This window comes from Colobus angolensis, unplaced genomic scaffold (genome assembly GCF_000951035.1).
Source record: "Colobus angolensis palliatus isolate OR3802 unplaced genomic scaffold, Cang.pa_1.0 Scaffold243, whole genome shotgun sequence".
Taxonomy (NCBI): Eukaryota; Metazoa; Chordata; class Mammalia; order Primates; family Cercopithecidae; genus Colobus; species Colobus angolensis.
The window spans coordinates 3289605-3311859 of NW_012115633.1; the positions used below are offsets into that span (position 1 = coordinate 3289605).

At 41.2% G+C, this 22255-nt stretch overlaps 1 protein-coding gene across 2 annotated transcripts in view; it reads left to right on the forward strand.

Annotated features, from left to right (window-relative positions):
• PRKDC (protein kinase, DNA-activated, catalytic polypeptide) overlaps positions 1 to 20451 on the forward strand; it is a 189562-nt gene extending 169111 nt beyond the window's left edge. Inside the window, exons 75-86 of one of the 2 annotated variants that reach the window (XM_011945691.1) lie at positions 4663 to 4750; positions 4858 to 5001; positions 8477 to 8681; positions 9962 to 10029; positions 11150 to 11370; positions 11479 to 11571; positions 14573 to 14662; positions 14870 to 14941; positions 15009 to 15210; positions 15786 to 15974; positions 16665 to 16804; positions 19194 to 20451. In XM_011945691.1, the coding sequence (XP_011801081.1) occupies positions 4663 to 4750; positions 4858 to 5001; positions 8477 to 8681; positions 9962 to 10029; positions 11150 to 11370; positions 11479 to 11571; positions 14573 to 14662; positions 14870 to 14941; positions 15009 to 15210; positions 15786 to 15974; positions 16665 to 16804; positions 19194 to 19398 (1717 nt within the window). In that variant the 3' untranslated portion in view covers positions 19399 to 20451. The remainder of the gene's footprint in view (positions 1 to 4662; positions 4751 to 4857; positions 5002 to 8476; positions 8682 to 9961; positions 10030 to 11149; positions 11371 to 11478; positions 11572 to 14572; positions 14663 to 14869; positions 14942 to 15008; positions 15211 to 15785; positions 15975 to 16664; positions 16805 to 19193) is intronic. The other variant, XM_011945692.1, reaches the window with a different exon arrangement.
• The last annotated feature ends 1804 nt before the right edge of the window (positions 20452 to 22255 follow it).

Sequence of the window (22255 nt, forward strand, 5' to 3'; positions counted from 1 at the left end):
CAGTTTTCCCAACACCATTTATTAAATAGGGAATCCTTTCCCCATTGCTTGTTTCTGGCAGGTTTGTCAAAGATCAGATGGTTGTAGATGTGTGGCGTTATGTCTGTGGCCTCTGTCCTATTCCATTAGTCTGTATATCTGTTTTGGTACCAGTACCATGCTGATTTGGTTACTGTAGTCTTGTAGTATAGTTTGAAGTCAGGTGGCATGATGCCTACAGCTTTGTTCTTTTTCCTTAGGATTGTCTTGGCAATGAGGGCTCTTTTTTGGTTCCATATGAAATTTAAAGTAGTTTTTTAATTCTATGAAGAAAGTGAATGGTAGCTTGATGGGGATGGCATTGAATCTATAAATTACTTTGGGCAGTATGGTCATTTTCACAATATTGATTCTTCCTGTCCATGAGCATGGAATATTTTTCCATTTGTGTCCTCTTTTATTTCCTTGAGCAGTGGTTTGTAGTTCTTCTGGAAGAGGTCCTTCACATCCCTTGTAAGTTGTGTTCCTAGGGATTTTATTCTCTTTGTAGCAATTGTAAATGGGAGTTCACTCATGATTTGGATCTCTGTTTATTGTTGGGTATAGGAATGCTTGTGATTTTTGCACAGCTTCTGTTCTGGTTAGTGGGTCGCTTGTCTGTGAACACACCCCTGCCCTACTGAGGCCCTGCCCACCATACCATTTCTCTGAACAGACAACTGTTGTCTTGAAAAATGAAAGAAGAGAAAAAGATGTGAAAGACAGTGTGTCAAGAAAGTGACCTTGCTGGGCATGATGGCTCGTGCCTGTAATACCAGCTACTTGGGAGGCTGAGGTAGAAGAATCACTTGAGGCCAAGAGTTCATGACCAGCCTTGGCAACATAGTGAGATTTCATCTCTGAAATATTAAAGTAAAAGTAAGCTAAGCATGCTGGTCCATGACTGTACTTCCAACTACTTAGGAGACTGAGGTGGGAGAATTGCTTGAGTCCAGGAATTCAAGGCTGCAGTGAGCTATGACTGAACTTGTCAGTTGCCACTGCTGTCCAACCTGGGCAACATAGTGAGACCCTGTTTTTTGAAAAAGTGATCTTCTCTTTCATAACGTAACTTCAGAAACTACATATATCGAGTTATATACGTCAAAATGTCGACATCAGTTGCAAGATTGGCTTTTATCTAAGAGCAGCTCTTTTTTTAATTTTAAGTTTTAATTTTTATGGGTACATAGTAGGTGTCTATGTTTATGGGGTACATGGGATATTTCGATACAGGCATACAGTGTGTAACAATCACATCAGGGTAAGTGGAGTATCCATCACTTCAAGCATTTATCATTTCTTTGTGTTATAAACATTCCAGTTATACTCTTTTAGTTATTTTTAAATGTACAATAAAAATTTACTGTAGTCACCCTTTTGTGCCACCAAATACTAGATCCTGTTTTTCCTAACTATATTTTTATATCCACTAACCATCCCCACTTTCCACCTCTCCTCCCCTCCCCATGAGTTCAGTTGTTTTAATTTTTAGCTTCCACAAGTGAGTAAGAAAAAGCTTGTCTTTCTGTGCCTGACTTATTTCACATAATATAATGTCCTTCAGTTCCACCATGTTGTTTCAAGTGACAGGATCTCATTCTTTTTTATGGCTAAATAGTACTCTACTGCATGTATGTACTGCATTTTCTTCATCCATTTGTCTGTTCATGGGCACTTAGGTTGCTTCCAAATTTTGGCCATTGTGAATAGTGCTGCAATAAACATGGGAGTTCAGATATCATACTGATATCCTTTATTTTGGGTGTATATCCAGCAGTGGGGTTTCCGAATTATATGGTACTTCTAGTTGCAGTTTTTTTAAGGAATCTCTATAGTGTTCTTCATAATGGTTGTATTAGTTTACATTCCCACCAATAGTATATACGAGTCCTCTCTTCACATCCTTGCCAGCATTTGTTATTGCTGGGGGTGAGATGGTACCTCGTTGTGGTTTTGATTTGCATTTCTCTGATGTTCATTGATGTTGAGCACGTTTTTATATACCTGTTTGCCATTTGTATGTTTTCTTTTGAGAAATGTCTATTCAGATCTTTTGCCCCGTTTAAAAATGAGATTAGATTTTTTTCCTGTTGTTTGAGCTTGTTATATATTTTGGTTGTTTTTTTGTTTGTTTGTTTGTTTGTTTTTGAGATGGTGTATTGCTCTGTTGCCCAGGGTAGAGTGCAGTGGGGCAATCTTTGCTCACTGCAACCTGCGCCTCCTGGGTTCAAGCGATTCTCCTGCCTCAGCCTCCTGAGTAGCTGTGATTACAGGCAAGCACCACCATGCCTCACGAATTTTTGTATTTTTAGTAGCGACAGCGCCAGTCTGGTCTTGAATGCCTGACCTTGTGATCCACCCACCTTGGCCTCCCAAAATGCTGAGATTACAAACGTGAGCCACCGTGCCCGGCCATATTTTGGTTATTAATTCCTTGTCAGATGGGTAGTTTGCAAATGTTTTCTCCCATTCTGTGGATTGTCTCTTCTCTTTATGGTTTCCTTTGCTGTGCAGAAGCTTTTAGATTTGATGTGATCCTCCTGTTTGTCCATTTTTGCTTTGGTTGCATGTGCCTGTGGGGTATTACTCAAGAAATCTTTGTGCCCAGACCAGTGTCCTGGAGAGTTTCCTGTTTTTGTTTTTGTAGTTTTATAGGTTGAGATCTTAGATTTCAGTCTTTAATCCGTTTGGATTTGATTTTTCTATGTGGTGAGAGATAGGGGTCTAGTTTCATTATTCTGCATATGGATACCCAGTTTTCCCAGGACCATTTATTGAAGACTGTCCTTTGCCTGATGTATGTTTTTGGCACATTTGTCAAAAAATGGGTTCACCGCAGCTGTGTGAATTTATTTCTGGGTTCTCTGTTCTATTCCATTGGCTTATGTGTCTGTTTTTATGCCAGTGCTATGCTGTTTGGGTTACTATAGCTCTGTAATATAATTTGAAGTTAGATAATGTGATTGTGCCAGTTTTATTCTTTTTTGCTCAGGGTGGCTTTGGCTATTCTGGGTCTTTTGTGGTTCCATACAAATTTTAGGATTATTTTTTCTATGTGAAGAATGTCATTGGTATTTTGATAAGGATTGTGTTGACTCTGTAGATTGCTTTGGGTAGTGTGGACAGATTTAACAGTATTGATTCTTCCCATCCATGAACATGAAGTAACTGCATTTCTTTGAGTCCTCTTCAATTTCTTTCATCAGTGTTTTACAGTTTTCATTGTAGGGATCTTTCACTTCTTTGGCTAAGTTTATTCCTAAGTATTTTCTTTTATTTGTGGCTGTTGTAAATAGAATTACTTTTATGCTTTTTGTTTCAGATTGTTTACTGCTGGCATATAGAAATGCTACTGATTTTTGTGTGTTGATTTTTGTATCTGCAACTTTACTGAATTTATCAGTTCTGATGGTTTTGTGGTGGAGTCTTTAGATGTCTCCAAATATGAGATCGTATCATCTGCAAGCAAGGATAATTTGACTTCTTCCTTTCTAATATAGATACTCTTTATTTCTTTCTCTTGTCAACTTGTTCTAGCTAAGACTCCCAGTAGTATGTGGAATAACAGTGGGCATCCTTAACGTGTTCAAGGTCTTAGAAAAAGGTTTTCAGTTTTTCACTGTTCAGTATGACACCAGCTATGAGTGTGTCATATATGGCTTTTATTGTGTTGAGGTATGTTCCTTTTATACTTAGTTTTTTGAGAGTTGTTTTTTTTTTTTTATCATGAAGGGATGTTGCATTTTATCAAATGCTTTTCAACATCAGTTAAAATGATCAGTGGTTTTTGTCCTTTATTCTGTTGTGTTGATACGATTGATTTGTGTATGTTGATCTATCCTTGTATCTCTAGAATAGATCTCACTTGGTCATGATGAATAATCTTTTTAATGTGCTGTTGGATTTGGTTTGCAAGTATTTTGTTGAGGATTTTTGCATTAATGTTCATCAGGGATATTGGGCTGTAGTTTTCCTTTTATTTGATGTCTTTGTCTGGTTTTGGTATCAGGATAATACTGTCCTTCTAGAATGAGTTTGGACGTATTCCCTCCTCCGTTGTTTTTTGGAATAGTCTGAGTAGGATCGGATTAATTCTTTCTTAAGAACCTCATCTCTTGATAAAATAGATGCTTCTTGCTTTTTTTGAGACAGAGTCTCGCTCTGTCGCCCAGGCTGGAGTGCAGTGGCCGGATCTCAGCTCACTGCAAGCTCCGCCTCCCGGGTTCACGCCATTCTCCTGCCTCAGCCTCCCGAGTAGCTGGGACTACAGGCGCCCGCCACCTCGCCCGGCTAGTTTTTTGTATTTTTTAGTAGAGATGGGGTTTCACCATATTAGCCAGGATGGTCTCGATCTCCTGACTTTGTGATCCGTCCGTCTCGGCCTCCCAAAGTACTGGGATTACAGGCTTGAGCCACCGCGCCCGGCCTCTTGCTTCATTTTAACATTGGATGGAATTTTAAATTACTATAGTTGGTTATATATATATGATATGTATAAATTATATTTAGTTATAGATAACATACATTTTTTATATGTATAATATATAACATACATTGTTTTATATATGTATAATATATAAAATATATATTGATTTTTGGAAGGTACTTGATTACCTAACCTTGTAAAAATTTTTTTAATAGGATTAAAAGTAAGTTGGATCAAGGAGGAGTGATTCAAGATTTTATTAACGCCTTGGATCAGCTCTCTAATCCTGAACTGCTCTTTAAGGTAATGATAGAACAGCTTCTGGCACATAAAACATAGAACTTGGGTAAAACTTAATTGCAATCTAACTTGATTTTTTTCTTACCTTCCCCATCCCCCCTCCCCAACAGGATTGGAGCAATGATGTGAGAGCTGAACTAGCAAAAACCCCTGTAAATAAAAAAAACATTGAAAAAATGTATGAAAGAATGTATGCAGCATTGGGTGACCCAAAAGCTCCAGGCCTAGGGGCTTTTAGAAGGAAGTTTATTCAGGTATGGACTGGCACAGCCTGCCTTTATGATAGCAGAATCATTGTGACAGTCAATATTTACATTTAATGATTTAACAGTTCTGGATTTAAAATGTCTGTTGAATGCTTTAGATCTCATGCTTTCTGTGACACACTGATAACATATTTTTAGGTTAGCTGGTAGCAGGTGGGTTAGTAGGTAAAACCTCAGAGTTTCATTACATGTTGTTCATGCTCAGATTTTTAGATCTGAAAGTTACATATAGATTGGTATTTCCAGTTCTTCAGATGGCTTGTGTTAAATAAGCTGATAAGTATTTTCAAGCACTTAGTTCGGGGCACAGTTCTGGGTGCTCAGGATCCAGTCCCCAAATACAAAGGGGTTGTGTGACAAAACTGCTCACCAAGAGCTGTGCCTAGGACAAGTGTGGTAAGTGTGAGATCTTTCAGAGGGTGCTGGAGTTGGAAGGAAAACACACCATCATTTGATGGGAATGATGGAGCAAGTAGACTGCAGTCAGCCCAGTTGCCACACCTTTGCAGCCTGCTTGGCTCCTTCTCTCCCTCCTCCATCTGGAGACTTCTTGCCCTTGGCAGCAGCATCGTTTCTCCTTCAGAGCCTTTCCCATCCCTCCCCCAACTGTGATCTCCAGAAGAGTCGAGTGTTCTTCCTCTCTCACCTAAAACACCTTACTTTACATTCTCTCTGCTTAGCCTGGGTCATACTGACTTTTCTTTCTAGTTTTTGTCAAAATTACTTTTATTCATTAAACCTCAAGAAATTTAAGGGCTTAGATAAGTCTTGGAACTCTTATTGCCAGAGTTCTCAAATTCCACTGTGTATAGTGCAAAGGAAGAGCTTTATCCTTTTTTAAATAACTGCTTTATTACGATATAATTCACATGGCCCTTAAGTCATCCATTTAAAACAGTTTTACGTATATTCACAGAGTCATGAAATCATCACCATATCAATTTTAGCACATTTTCATCGCCACAGAAAGAAACCCATATCCGTTAGCAGCACCGCCTCCACACAGCCTTCGGCCTAGTCTGCCCCCAGCGCACTGCCACCTCAGCCTGTCCGCACGTTGTCTCTTGTCTCGGAATTCATGGCCACTTTGTTGCTGGAAGCCCTGAGACTGCCCTGCAGGCCTATCCATGGGAAGCACAGTTCTTCCCCCTGCAGCAGCACCTGATCCTGCCCAAGCCTGCAGGGTGCACAGAGGCCTCCTTTGTTCCTTTCAGGCAGGAGATGTGTTTGGAGTTTTATTTCTAGTACCTTAGAAAATTTATCCAGAACTTTCCACCTTGTACCAAATCAAAAATAACTTGCATTCATTCAAAGAATAATCTACCAAAACAAAGTGCCTCAAATATCACTTTAGAGGATCCTTAAGGGCATTATGCCTTTCAGAAAGGATAATGCTGATTATGTTTGGAAATAGCTAATTTCCATGTATTCTAAGAATTGAAGATTGTTTCTACTTTTTTCATCCACTTACAGATCAAAGAAGAAATCTGTTTTATATATGTCAATTTTCCTATAGTGGATTATCTTAAAATAGAGCACGTTTCATTTACACCAGATTTATGTTGTGACATTAGTTATAAATTTGGTAAGAACATTTCTAATTAGAGATGATCAGGTAAATCTTGACAACTGTTGAGTAACTGCTAGTAATGCTCTTGAGATTTATTTTTTATTTGATATCAGAATTATAATTCAAATAAATATCTAAGTAGAGGCTAATGCAAAGAGATAATTAATATGTTCCAAGGTAGAGTACTTTTAATAATTGCTTTTAGGAATAAACATATCTGCTGGGCGCGGTGGCTCACGCCTGTAATCCCAACACTTTGGGAGGCCGAGGCAGATGGATCAACGAGGTCAGGAGTTCGAGACCAGTCTGGCCAACATGGTGAAACCTGTCTCTACAAAAAATACAAAGCTTAGCTGGCATGGTGGTGCACACCTGTAGTCCCAGCTACTCGGGAGGGTAAGGCAAGAGAATCACTTGAACCAGGAGGTGGAGGTCACAGTGAGCCGAGATAGCGCCACCGCACTCCAGCCTGGGTGACAGAGCAAGACTCTGTCTCAAAAAATAAAAATAAAAGAGTATTTAAATAATATTTTTTCTGGCTTATTACCCAAAATAATAACTTGAAAGACTTTTACTAAAGAAAGTGGCATTCTTAAATTTTTCTCTTCAGTTGGTATCAAAAATTATAAGCCATTTATTTCTACTGAACTACTTCCTTTATTTTACTGTTTTTAACTTTGTTCTTAGTTATTTTTGTCATCATAATGATGTAGAACAGTAACTAGACAATGAGTGCACAGAGGTTAAATGACTTCGCCAAGTTTTTAAAGCCCTTATTAGGATTTATTAACTAAAAGTCACTACTAACCATGTTTTTTGTTTTTGAGACCGAGTCTTGATCTATCGCCCAGGCTGGAGTGTGGTGGCATGATCTCGGCTCACTGCAACCTCCGCCTCCCGGATTCAAGCGATTCTTCTGCCTCAGCCTCTCGAGTAGCTGGGACTACAGGCGCATGCTACTGCACTTAGCTAATTTTTTTTATTTTTAGTAGATACCGGGTTTCACCATATTGGCCGGGCTGGTCTCGAGCTCCTGACGTGATCTGCCCCCCTCAGCCTCCCAGAGTGCTGGGATTACAGGCGTGAGCCACCTCGCCCGGTTAACCATGTCATTTATTTAATTAATTTATTTATTTGAGACGGAGTCTCACTCTGTCACCCAGGCTGGAGTGCAGTGGCACGATCTCGGCTCACTGCAACCTCTGCCTCCCGGGTTCAAGCGATTCTCCTGCCTCAGCCTCCCGAGTAGCTGAGATTACAGGCATGAGCCACCACACCTGGCTCATTTTTTGTATTTTAAGTGGAGACGGGGTTTCACAACGTTGGCCAGGCTCGTCTTGAACTCCTGAGCTCAAGTGATCCACCTGCCTCGACCTCCCAAAGTGCTGGAATAACAGGCATTAACCATGTCACTTATAATGGAACACAGGAAACAAAAGGCAAACTCTGGATGTTTTAGAGTATTGAAATATTCAAGGAAAGCAAAACTAGAATTTTTTTTTTTAGAAACAAAGTCTCACTCGGACACCTAGACTGTAGTGCAGTGGCATGATCATAGTTCACTGACAGTTCAGACTCCTGGGCTCAATAGCGATCCTCCTGCTTCAGCCTCCTGAGTAGATGGAAGTACAGGCACGTGCCATCACACCTGGCTAATGTTTGTTGCCCAAGTTGGTCTCGAACTCCTTGGCTCAAGTAATGCTACTACCTTGGACTCCCAAAGTGCTGGGATTACAGGCATGAGCCACCATGCCCAACCAAGACTATACATCTTAAAAGCAGAGAAGAAACATATATTATTGCGCACTTCATTCATTACACTTACAAGCTTAGAGCCGTTTCCACAGTCCAAACTAAACATCAGTCTTTATAGTAAATTCTTATTAATTTCAGACTTTTGGAAAAGAATTTGATAAACATTTTGGGAAAGGAGGTTCTAAGCTACTGAGAATGAAGCTCAGTGACTTCAATGACATTACCAACATGCTACTTTTGAAAATGAACAAAGACTCAAAACCCCCTGGGAATCTGAAAGAATGTTCTCCCTGGATGAGCGACTTCAAAGTGGAGTTCCTGAGAAATGAGCTGGAGATTCCTGGTGAGTTAACCTCCAGGGGTGACAAAACTGTACTGTCAGGAGCACAGCACTGTAATAAGAACTCGTGGTTTCTGGAATAGTGATACTGGGATATTGACAGTTATCTCTTTTTTTAAAGAATTTTAAAATTCACCAAATTTTTCATCATTAGGAAAATCCATAATTATGAATGAGCACACATTACTAAATGTTTAATGAGATTATAGTTCTTATATTTCTGATTCTGACAAATGTTCAGATTTTCATTTGGTAATAATGGTAAACAGCAATCATAGATTTCCTCTGAACATATTCATTTCATACTTTGCTCCTGAATCACTTTTCTTCAGAAATATAATACAGGTGTGGACTCAGATTACTTCCTGGGATATGTACACAGTTCCATTTAAAGTGACAAGTTAATGATAAGTCACTGACCTGCAGGAAAAATGATCATAATATTAGGGATAGAGATGCACAGCAAATTGGCCAGATTTCAAGGCGTGACTTTTTCAGAGGAAACCTGTGTATGTTCCATTGTCTTCACCCCATATTTGCCAGAGGAGAAAAAAGTTTTAATCTGGTTATTCATGTTCTCATTTCAGTGGGTATAAGAAAAAACATATTTGGAGAAACACTTTTCTTTGTCATTAATAACGACTATGCAGTTGCATATGGTTCATTTCAAGAAAAACATTTAAATGTAAGCCTTGTCACGTGCAGCTTGATTGGCCTTGAGGATATGCAGTGTTCTAGTCAATGCATCATTTTTCTATTTAGGATTTCTCCATGCTATTAGAATAGAGCACTAAGTTCCATAATCAGTCAAATTGAGAAATAATTTTTTTTTTTTTTTTGAGTTGGAGTCTTGCCATGTCGCCCAGGCTGGAGTGTAGTGGCGCAGTCTCGGCTTACTGCAAGCTGTGCCTCCTGAGTTCACACCATTCTCCTGCCTCAGCCTCCCGAGTAGCTGGGACTACAGGCGCTGCCACCATGCCTGGCTAATTTTTTGTATTTTAAGTAGATACGGGGTTTCACCATGTAAACCAGGATGGTCTCTATCTCCTGACCCTCATGATCCACCCGCCTTGGCCCCCCAAAGTGCTGGGATTACAGGAGTAAGCCGCTGTGCCTGGCCGAGAAATAACATTTTTTAAAAGTCAGTTTCCTTTAAATGAAAACTTTGCAGTAAAAAGTTTTATGTTAGATTGGTTTTTTAAAAAGTAGATCAAGAGACATGTTTTAAAATACAGGCAGTTGTCTAACAAGGTGTTCCTAAGCAAAGCTGTGGTTTGTTTTAGGTCAATATGACGGTAGGGGAAAGCCGTTGCCAGAGTACCACGTGCGAATCGCCGGGTTTGATGAGCGGGTAGGTGTGAGGGTGTGTGACCCAGTCCCTGTCCTGATGAACGTTCTTCAGATAGGAGAGTGATCTGTTTGCCTTTAGTAAATAAGAGACAACAGCCCATGTTGATCACAGATATATCGAGTTTAACATATTTACTGAGATGGGAGTCTTGCCCTGTTGCCTGGGCTGGAGTGCAATGGTACAATCTTGGCTTACTGCAACCTCTGCCTCCCGGGTTCAAATGATTCTCCTGCATCAGCCTCCCAAGTAGCTGAGATTACAGGCACATGCCATCACGCCCAGCTGTTTTTTGAGTTTTTAGTAGAGACAGGGTTTCACCATGTTGACCAGGCTGGTCTTGAACTCCTGACCTCGTGATCCATCCACCTCTGCCTCCCCAAACTGCTGGGATTACGGGTGTGAGCCAGTGCGCCCAGCCTTTTTTTTTCTTCTTTGTTTGAGACAAGAGTCTCGCTCTGTCACCCAGGCTGGAGTGCAGTGGCACATTCTCAGCTAATTGCAACCTCCACACCCTGGGTTCAGGTGATTCTCCATGTCTCAGCCTCCCTAGTAGATGGGATACAAGTGTGCGCCACCACGACTGGCTAATTTTTGTATTTTTAATAGAGACAGGGTTTCACCATGTTGGCCAGACTGGTCTCAAAACTCCTGACCTCAAGTGATCTACCCGCCCCATCCTCCCAAAGTGCCGAGATTGCAGGCATGAGCCACCGCTCCCTGCCCTGAGTTTCTTAATATAATGTCTCCAGTGTTTGAACAACAATTCTATTTAAGATACCATAAACTCAAAGAGTAAGCTGTGTGTGAGTATCCACTATAAAATATGTGTAGCGTTGGCTTACCACTGTAGAAAGTTTGCATGTTGGCTGTTGCTGCTTGCTAAGGGTATCCACATTCATAAGCAAGTATTTATAACCAGGAATACAACATTTCTGCGGGCACAGTAGTCAGGCACAAGCAGGTAGCAGGAATTCGTTGCTGGCCTGGACACTCTGCTCTTCTTTCACACTGTCTTCAGAGGGCAGCCCTGCAGAGGAATGCTCACAGCCAGTGTGGCTTTTCCCTCTGAGTTTGACACGCCGCTAGCCTGTGCCCTGAGGTGACATTCTGATTTTTGAAGGTGACAGTCATGGCATCTATGCGAAGGCCCAAGCGCATCATCATCCGTGGCCACAACGAGAGGGAGCACCCTTTCCTGGTGAAGGGTGGCGAGGACCTGCGGCAGGACCAGCGTGTGGAGCAGCTCTTCCAGGTCATGAATGGGATCCTGGCCCGAGACTCTGCCTGCAGCCAGAGGGCCCTGCAGCTGAGGACCTATAGCGTGGTGCCCATGACTTCCAGGTAACTGCCAGTAGGCTGCTGCACATTGCTTGGCGTCCACGGGACTGTTTTTCTAGTGAAGAAAGAGCAGTTTGGGTTTACTCGTTAACCTTTTATTCTCCCTTTCAGGTTAGGATTAATTGAGTGGCTTGAAAATACTGTTACCTTGAAGGACCTTCTTTTGAACACCATGTCCCAAGAGGAGAAGGCGGCTTACCTGAGGTAAGGGCGGCCACACGCCCTGCTCCCCCAGCAGTCGCCTCCCCTCACTTCTCCAGTGGCAGGTCGGGGCCGTGACAGGCGCGCTCGAGAGCCCACACTGCCTGCCCCGCAGTCTGCTGGCTGGGTCAATAAACCAAATGGAGTGCTGGCTGCTAACCAGTAGTTGCAGATATTTTACCATAATACAAAATATGTGTTAACTTTGGGTGGGGGGAAGAAAAATTGTTGAAGGAAATAATAATAAAATTAGCAGATAACATGTAGTAAAACATTTTCTGTGGGATAGGCACTGTTCTCAATTTTTAACGTGTATGAATCAATTTACTTCTCACCAACAACCTACAAGGTAAGTGAGTATTATTATCACTACTATATAGATGAGGAAGCTGAGGCCCAGAAAGGTCAAGTAACTTGTCCTGTGTCACTTAGCCTGTAAAGTAGGGTAGCTGGGATTACTAGTCATGATATGGATGCTTTTTTATTTTTCTTTATCCTTTTCTCTGTTTTCCAAGTTTTCTACAATTAACATGTATATTTTAACCACAAGTTTTTTTAATTTTCTTGTTTTTGTAAAGAAAAATAAGGACAACATGAGAAACATTTTGAGGGTTGACAGATTTTGACAACCAAAGTTGACAGGTTTGGATGACAAAGCTGTAGGATGAAGGAACAGCTTCAGGGCCTCTTTCTCTTTGATATCCTCTGATTCTTTCCTAAAAAGTTTTTAAATAGGAGCAGTGTTCCCTTCAGTCAGGAAAGATTTCTGAAAAAATCAAACATATTCTTATCAAACTCATATTTGCAGTTGATAATTACTCTACAGGGCAGTGTTCACCAACTTTTAGTTCCAGACATTTGAGTCCTTTGCTTAGAATTGTTTCTACTTTCCCTGGAATACGGGGCAACTGATGAGCATGCTTCCTGGAGTCTCACAAATTCCAGATCTAGCCCTGGCACTGAGCCTCTGCCTGACAGTGCAGGTGCCAAGCAGGTGTCGCCTTTCCCGTGGTACCTCTCTACATTTGTGGGACGGGGCACAGGGTTAATATAGGTACCAGGAGAGTTGAAAGCACCTTACATAATGGAATTATGTAAATAATTTCCAACTGCCTTTTTATAGGGCACTTCCAGTACCCATTATTAAAATCCTTGCTATTTTTTTTCTTAATTCAGCATGTTACAGTGTTTTGTTTTTTTGAGACAGTGTCTCTCTCTGTCTCCAGACTGGAGTGCGGTGGCATGACCTCGGCTTACTGCAATCTCCGCCTCTCGGGTTCCAGCAATTCTCCTGCCTCAGCCTCCCGAGTAGCTGGGATTACAGGCGTGCGACACCATGCCCAGCTAATTTTTGTATTTAGTAGAGATGGGTTTTCACCATGTTGGCAGGATGATCTTGATCACTTGACCTCATGATCCGCCCTCCTTGGCCTCCTAAAGTACTGGGATTACAGGCCTGAGCTACTGCGCCCAGCCTACGGTTTTATAACCTAAGAATTTTGATCTCACTTTAAACTAGGAGGAGAGAATTTTAAGATGGAGGAGACTACTTTTAAAGTTAACTTTAGTAGCAACTTAGAAAAGATTTATTTCCCCTGAAGTGATTGAATTGCTAAGTCACACGTGAAGCTGTTTTGTCTTTCGATTTTATTGGGAAAACTTGTTAAAGCTTTCCTCACAAAAGTACCCAAACATATGTATATCATATTGTTTCCCACTGCCCAGGTACTGCCTTTTTCCTCGGAAACATTGAAAACAGCTTTTCAAGTTCACTTAAGCATCCATTGTCATTTAAGAAAATACTTTCTCATAGGAGTGCAGAAGGTTATTGGAAGAAAAAAGAAAAAATATTTTCTCATATTTACTATGAATTGTGTGTATATCTACATATTGGAAATATGAAGAAAGATGTGGCACTGGCCAGGTGCAGCAGCTCACGCCTGTAATCCCAGCACTTTGGGAGGCCAAAGTGGGCAGATCGCCTGACGTCAGGAACTCAAGACCAGTCTGGTCAAGATGGCAAAACCCTGTCTCTACTGAAAATACAAAAATTAGCTGGGCATAGTGGCGGGTGCCTGTAATCGCAGCCACTTAGGAGACAGAGGCATGAGAATCGCTTGAACCCAGGAGGTGGAGGTTGCAGCAAGCTGAGATTGCACCACTGCACTCCAGCCTGGGCGACAGTCTCAAAAGAAAGAAAAAGAGACCGGGCGTGGTGGCTCACGCCTGTAATCCCAGCAGTTTGGGAGGCTGAGGCGGGCAGATCACGAGGTCAGGCATTCAAGACCAACCTGGCCAACATGGTGAAACCTCGTCTCTACTAAAAATACAAAAATTAGCTGGACGTGGTGGCATTTGCCTGTAATCCCAGCTACTCAGGAAGCTGAGGCAGGAGAATCGCTTGAATCCAGGAGGCGGAGGTTGCAGTGGGCCAAGATCGCACCACTGCACTCCAGCCTGGCGACAGAGCGAGACTCCATCTCAAAAAAAAAAAAGAAAGAAAAAGATGTGGAAGTGGTCTAAATAAGGATAAAAACAGACATAATCCATCTTTAGCAAAACTGTGTGGGCTTTTTGGCTGTGGTAGTGACATGGCCTGAGGCTTCTAGCAGCTGCCTGTGGTGCTGTCGCCCTCTTGTTACGGTTCTTTCTAGGTCAAAGTTGCAGAATTGCATGCCTGGTTAATAAACAGTTATGTTTAGTTCATCTTATTCCTCTCTATGTCAGTGGGAAATTTATTGTATTTAATGGTTTTGTACCTAAATTTTTCATAGGCAATAGCTTGGATTTCTTTAGGAATAATTAAGCATGAATAATGGTATATTGAAATTCAAGATCCAGAGTAATGTGGGTTCAGTATTAATATTGAATATGGTTAAAAGTCATATTATTTTTTCCTGCTGCTTTGCTATTTTTTTTCAGTGAATTCTTGGTGATCTTTGTCTTTGAAATCACATAATGCTAAAATCTTCCTAATTCGGATTCCCCTTTTCTCACTCACTAGTGATCCCAAGGCACCGCTGTGTGAATATAGAGATTGGCTGACAAAAATGTCAGGAAAACATGATGTTGGAGCTTACATGCTAATGTATAAGTAAGTTTGGTTTTGATTTTCCTTTGTATTTGTTAGTTCGTTCTTCTGCGAATTGCATGTTTTCTTTTGATTCTTAGAAAGCTTTGCCTCAGAGAGATCATCAAGATTATTTGATATTTGAGTCTCAGTATAAACAAAAAGTTTTAAAATTTAAATTTTAAGTCAGAGAATTTTTTCTAATTAGATGTTTCTATTATTAAATCATAGGGGAGCTAATCGTACTGAAACAATCACCTCTTTTAGAAAACGAGAAAGTAAAGTGCCTGCCGATCTCTTAAAGTAAGTACCCTTCTGCCCTCACCCTTAGCAGGATCACAGCAGCCGCACAGCTGTGTCTCTCTTGCAGGCGGGCCTTTGTGAGGATGAGTACAAGCCCCGAGGCTTTCCTGGCACTCCGCTCACACTTTGCCAGCTCTCATGCTCTGATATGCATCAGCCACTGGATCCTCGGGATTGGAGACAGACATCTAAACAACTTTATGGTGGCCATGGAGACTGGCGGCATGATCGGGATCGACTTTGGGCATGCATTTGGATCTGCTACACAGGTGCGCTTGCTGTGGTCTCATGATCCTGGGCGAGAGTCATCATAGGACTTTCAACACCCTCCAGAAATAGACAGTTTTTAAGGAAAAACAACATATTAGATTTGTTTTGTCATGGTCATTGATTGCAGAAAGGGATAATCACTTCCTGCAGCCTTGTTCAGTCAGGTCACAGAAGTCATGGTGATCAATGATATCATCAGAACCGGGAATCAAATGTGTTCGCAGATCAAAGGAAGACTCTAAGGAAGTTTTAGGAAGCCCCATAATAAAAATGTCTGGTAAAAAATGTGATACATATCTTTTCTCTGGTTAACCTCTGAATGTTTGGATCCATCCTTCTCAATATCTGCGGCCCGTATCCTGCGCACGTGGGTTTTGCACTGAGGGATAATGCAAGCTAAGGTGGTTACTCCTGAGCGTAGGAACTCACGTCTGTGTAGCTGATTTCAAGGGAAGCAGGGTCTGTATTGTTACTAAATGTGAGCAGTAACTATGAGAGGTTGCTGCCGTTTGTGCTCGGTACTTTGAGAGTTCTGGCTTACATATTCTGCTGCTTGCCTTTTTTTCTTGTTTAGTTTCTGCCAGTCCCTGAGTTGATGCCTTTTCGGCTAACTCGCCAGTTTATCAATCTGATGTTACCAATGAAAGAAATGGGCCTTATGTACAGCGTCATGGTACACGCGCTCCGGGCCTTCCGCTCAGACCCTGGCCTGCTCACCAACACCATGGATGTGTTTGTCAAGGAGCCTTCCTTTGACTGGAAAGTAGGTTTTGTTTCATGTGCACGTTTCACTTTTTTGACAGTGTCCCTGTGATCGAGCTGGTATCTCCCGTGTATGATGGAAGTGCATTGAGTCATGTTGATGAAAATATTTACATTATTTTGTACAGCATTTCTCATAATTAGTATTTATTATTGTCTGGCTTGAAAACCAGAGGCTGGGCCCAGTGGTTCACGCCTATAATCCCAAAACTTTGGGAGGCAGAGATAGGAGGATCACCTGAGATCAGGAGTCGGAGACCAGCCTGGCCAACATGGTGAAACCCTGTCTCTACTAAAAATACAGAAATTAGCTTGGTGTGGTAACGCACGCCTATAATCCTCGTTCCTTGGGAGACTGAGGCAGGAGAATGGCTTGAAACTGGGAGGCAGAGGTTGCAGTGAGCCAAGATCATGCCACTGCACTCCAGCCTGGACAACAAGAGTGAAACTCTGAAAGTTAAGAGGCAAAACGTTTATTTGGAGAAATAAGGGGCCTGCTGAGGCCCCTCATCTCGTGATGTGTACACCATGGAGTCTGTATGAACAGCTTTGTAGCTGTAGACAATAAAGCAAGGCTACTCCTGGTTATAGATGTTTGTTTACTTTAAGATCATTACTAGATTTAATCTGTTTGGACATGATTGTATGTACCATTATAATCAGCTGGGAAAATCATCTTCTTTTCTTTTAGAATTTTGAACAGAAAATGCTGAAGAAAGGAGGATCATGGATTCAAGAAATAAATGTTGCTGAAAAAAATTGGTATCCCCGACAGAAAATATGTTACGCTAAGAGAAAGTTAGCAGGTGCCAATCCAGCAGTCATTACTTGGTAAGATTTTTATATGTGGAAAAAACGAATGGACTACCAACATGCTACTGTTCCTCGAGGAACCAACATATGTACAAAGTGCTGAGCACTTGATATTCTGTTAGCATGACTCGTCTGCTTCCATTGAGGAGGAAAGCAGGGCTTAGAGAGGCTGACTTCCCGAAAGCCAGGGCGAGGCCTGCAACTGTGACGTATGTCTTCAGGCTACACTCAGTCCCTCGAACAGTTGTGCCAATTGGAGAAACAGAAGGTGTGCTCTCAGGCCAGAATATTGTTATATGCATGAGGAGGCTTAGGTTTTAAATTTGCTTTTGTCCTTTTTAGGGCATTTGACCCTGATGGACATAGTACCTAGGTATGAAAAGCACGGTGTAGACTTGTTAGATGAGACTCCAATTTGGGTTGGCTTTTAGATTAGCTTTAAAATTTTTTCTTGTTGAGGTCTAAAGCAAATATAAATTTATGGAGATGATTCACAGGAAGGAAAAAAGTTGGACTTTAGCACTGAGTAATAGTGGCAATCTGTGGTCAACTTATTTTTGACAAGAGTGCCAAGACCATTCAGTGACCTTTCCAACAAATAGCACTGGCAAAAGAATGAAGTTAGGTCCCTGTTTCACACCATGTGGAAAAATTAATTCAGAATGGATCAAAGAGCTAAATGTAAGAGTCAAAACTATAAAACACTTAGAAATAGGAGTAAATCAGCTGGGCGTGGTGACTTACGCCTCTAATCCCAACACTTTGGGAGGCCAAGGCGAGTGGATCACTTGAGGTCAGGAGTTCGAGACCACCCTGGCCATCAAGGTGAAACCCCATCTCTACTGAAAATACAAAAATTAGCCTGGGCATGGTGATGCGCACCTGTAATCCCAGCTATTAGGGAGGCTGAGGCAGGAGAATGACTTGAACCCCAGAAGGTGGAGGTTGCAATGAGCCAAGATGGCGCCACTGTACTCCAGCCTGGGTGACAAAGCGAGACTCTGTCTCAAAAAAAATAAAAAATAGAAATAGGAGTAAATCATCCTGACCTTGGATTTTGTTGTGATACTTGCCATTTTTTAGGTATGACACTGAAAGCACAAGCAGGAAACAAATACATACTTTGGACTTCATCAAAATTAAACAATTTTGTGCTTCACAGAGTGCTATCAAAGTGTTTCAGCCTTCAGAATGGGATAAAATATTTGCAAGTCATGTATCTGATAAGGGACTTATATCTAGAATACATTTTAAAACTCTTATAGCCTAATAATAGATAGACAATTAAAAATGGTCAGGGCTGGGCTCAGTGGCTCATGCCTGTAATCTCAGCTACTAGGGAGGCTGAGGCAGGAGGATCACTTGAACCCAGGAGGCAGAGGTTGCAGTGAGCCGAGATCGCGCCATTGCACTCTGGCCAGGGTGACAGAGCAAGACCCTGTCTCAAAAAAAAAAAAAAAAGTCAAAAGACTTGAACTAACATTTCTCTAATGAAAATACACAAATGGCCAATAAGCACATGAAAAAATGCTCAGCATCACTAGTCATCAGGGAAATCCAAGTGAGATACTACCTCACACCTGCTAAGATGGCTATTATTTAATTAATTAATTTTTGAGACAAAGTCTTGCTCTGTCACCCAGGCTCACTGCAACCTCCACCTCCTGGGTTCAAGCGATTCTCCTGTCCCAGCCTCCTGAGTAGCTGAAATTACAGGTGCATGCTACCACACCTAGTAATTTTTGTATTTTTAGTAGAAATGGGGTTTCGCCATGTTGGCCAGGCTGGTCTTGAACTCCTGACCTCAGGTGAGCCACCACGCCTTGCCAGATGGCTATAATTTTAAAATAGGGCTAATGCAGTGGCTCACACCTGTAATCCCAGCACTTTGGGAGGCCAAGGCAGGAGGATAACTAGATCCCAGGAGTTCAAGTCTAGCCTGGGCAATATAGCAAGACCCTGTCTCTACCAAAAATTTTTAAAACTTTCTTTTTTTTTAAATTAAAAAAAAGGAACCTAACAAATGTTGAGTGAGGATGTAGAGAAGGTGGACTCCTCATACTCTGCTGGTGGGAGTGGGAAAGGATGCACCTGCTGTGGGAAACTGGCAGTTCTTTACAAAGTTAAACATAGAGTTACCATTGTGAACCCAGCAATGCCACTCCTAGGTGAATCCTAGGAATTCATTCAGGAGAAGTGAAGGCTTACATTCACACAAAAACTTGAGCAGCATAATTCATGTTCTGTTTTCCTACAGATCCAGTCTTTGACTGAAAGATTATAAGCCACAGAAAAGAAAAGACTCTGAGTGATGACATGGGGAATGTGTTTGGATAGGATCGCTAGGAATGCAGGCAACAAAGGAAAATAACACATGCTTTGTGTTTTCTCTTTGTTCTTTTTCCAGTGATGAGCTGCTACTGGGTCACGAGAAGGCCCCTGCCTTCAGAGACTATGTGGCTGTGGCACGAGGAAGCAAAGATCACAACATTCGTGCCCGAGAACCAGAGGGTGGGCTTTCAGAAGAAACTCAAGTGAAGTGCTTGATGGACCAGGCGACAGACCCCAACATCCTTGGCAGAACCTGGGAAGGATGGGAGCCCTGGATGTGAGGTCTGTGGGAGTCTGCAGATAGAAAGCGTTACATTGTTTAAAGAATCTACTATACTTTGGTTGGCAGTAATCCATGAGCTGATTTTCCTGAAGCACTAAAGAGAAATCTCTTTTGTGCTACAGTTTTATAGCATGAGTTTAAATCAAGATTATGAGTAAATGTATATGGGTTAAGTCAAAGATAAGGTTATAGTAACATCGAAGGTTAGGTGAGGTTTATAGAAAGATACATATCCAGGCTTACCAAAGTATTAAGAATATAGTATGTGATCAGCTTTCAAAGCATTTACAAGTGCTGCAAGTTAGTGAAACAGCCGTCTCCATAAACAGGAAATGTGGGAAACCTTGGAATGCCCTTCTGATTCTGGCACATTGGAAAGCACACTCAGAAGGCTTCATGGCCAAGATTTTGGGAGAGTAAAGCTAAGTATAGTTGATGTAACATTGTAGAAGCAGCATAGGAACAATAAGAACAATAGGTAAAGCTCTAATTATGGCTTATATTTAGAAATGACTGCATTTGATATTTTAGGATATTTTTCTAGGTTTTTTCCTTTCATTTTATTCTCTTAGTTTTGACATTTTATGGTAGATTTGCTCTCTAGAAGGGAACATCTTTATTTAGGAGGGTAAAAATTTTGGTCATAGCATTCACTTTTGCTATTCCGATCTACAACTGGAAGATACATAAAAGTGCTTTTTGCATTACAAATTTGGGATAACTTCAAAAATCTCATGGTTGATGTTAGGGATAGCACTAAGATTTTAGTTCCAGGAGAATAAAAGAAATTCCTATTTGAAATGAATTCCTCATTTGGAGGGGAAAAAAAAGCATGCATTCTAGCACAAGATCAAATTATGGAAGACAAAAGTGGCTCCTTCCCATGTGCAGTCCCTGTGCCCCCTCCAGTCCTCTGCACACCCAAACTGTTTCTGATTGGCTTTTAGCTTTTTGTTGTTGTTTTCTCCTTCTAACACTTGTATTTGGAAACTCTTCTGTGATTTTGAGAAGTATACTCTTGAGTGTTTAATAAAGTTTTTTTCCAAAAGTAGTGTGTATCTCTCTTATGCAGTTTCAAGAGCAAAATATTCATCTTACAAAATAGTTTATTATACTACTTGCCTAGTTTGTTCTGTTCTGATAAATGCAGGTTAAATGCGTTACGGCATTTAAAATAAACATTAATGCCCAGGCACACTGGGAGGCCAAGGCCGGAGGATTGCCTGAACTCCTTGAGCCCAGGAGTTAAAGACCAAGAGGGCAACATAGTGAGATCCCATGTCTATTTTTAAAAATAAAATAACAAATTTATCTTCTCAACAAGTGATACCTATTGAACCAAATTTCATCTGTAAAGAAAAATAAGTGATCGTGTATGTGAAAAATCTGGTACACATGATCTAGTAAATATTTTTGCACAAAAATGGCCACAGTAAGCCCACTTTGGAGTAGAGTTGATAATATATTGTTTTCTGTAACAACTAATTCGCTATAATTCTTGCTTGAGTCCTGTTAATTCGGACTACATTCATTAAATGGATCACCTACATTGTAGGAAACCCTGTTTTTTTAATGACTACTTTTCATATCAGTAAAAGTTGATTGTTACGGCCAGGTGTGGTGGCTCACGCCTGTAATTCTAGCACTTTGGGAGGCTGAGGCGGGTGGATCACCTGAGTTTGGGAGTCCAAGACCAGCCTGACCAACATGGAGAAACCCCGTCTCCACTAAAAATACAAAATTAGCCAGGTGTGGTGGCCCATGCCTGTAATCCCAGCTACTCAGGAGACTTAAGCAGGAGAATTGCTTGAACCCAGGAGGCAGAGGTTGCAGTGAGCCAAGATCGTGCCGTTGCACTCCAGCCTGGGCAACAAGAGTGAAACTCCATCTCCAAAACCAAAACAAAAATTGATTGTTACAAGTTGTGTGTGTGGGTCTAGTCTCAAAGCTGTGTGCTCAAAAAGTTCATCATTGCTCATGAGAGTGCAGTAAGAAGAAACTTGCTGTGTACAGCATTCAGAAAACATTCATAAAATTACACTAGATGTTAAATGGTCATTACACAATGTAGGAACTGCACATCTGAATCATCACTGGGGCTCAAGCTTTAACTCGTGATTCTTGCTGAATAAGAACATTTGATTTGGAAACCAAGAAACAACACTTAACACTGATTACAAGGAAATATGAATGATATTATTGTTATATGAGTGGTAATATTTACATTATAAACATTTTGATATGCAGGTTGTATATGAAACATTTGTTTTTCAACGCCAAAATAATCCAGAAAGTTTCAGATTTAAGCTTAATGAAGACTTGAATGATCCCATGCTTTAGCACTTTGTCAGACTAAAAACCCAAGTATATAATACACTCCTTTAGGACAAGTACTGTGTCCTAATCACTATCTGTCAGCACCTCATAGTCTGGCACATGATAGTCAACAGAACAAAGCCATAGGAATAATTTGGTAAAGAATTCAACTTTTAAAAACTACTTCTATAAGAAATAAAAATTATTGGCCGGGCGCTGTGGCTCACACCTGTAATCCCAGCACTTTGGGAGGCTGAGGTGGGCAGATTACAAGGTCAGGAGATCAAGACCATCCTGGCTAACACGGTGAAACCTTGTCTCTGCTAAAAATAGAAAAACAAAATTAGCCAGGCGTGGTGGCAGTCGCCTGTAGTCCCAGCTACTCAGGAGGCGGGAGAATGGCATGAACCAGGGAGGTGGACCTTGCAGTGAGCTCAGATGGTGCCACTGCATTCCAGCCTGGGCAACAGAGCAAGACTCTGTCTCAAAAAAAAAAATAAAAATTATTTCACTGACTGATGAGAATTTTTAAAGCACTG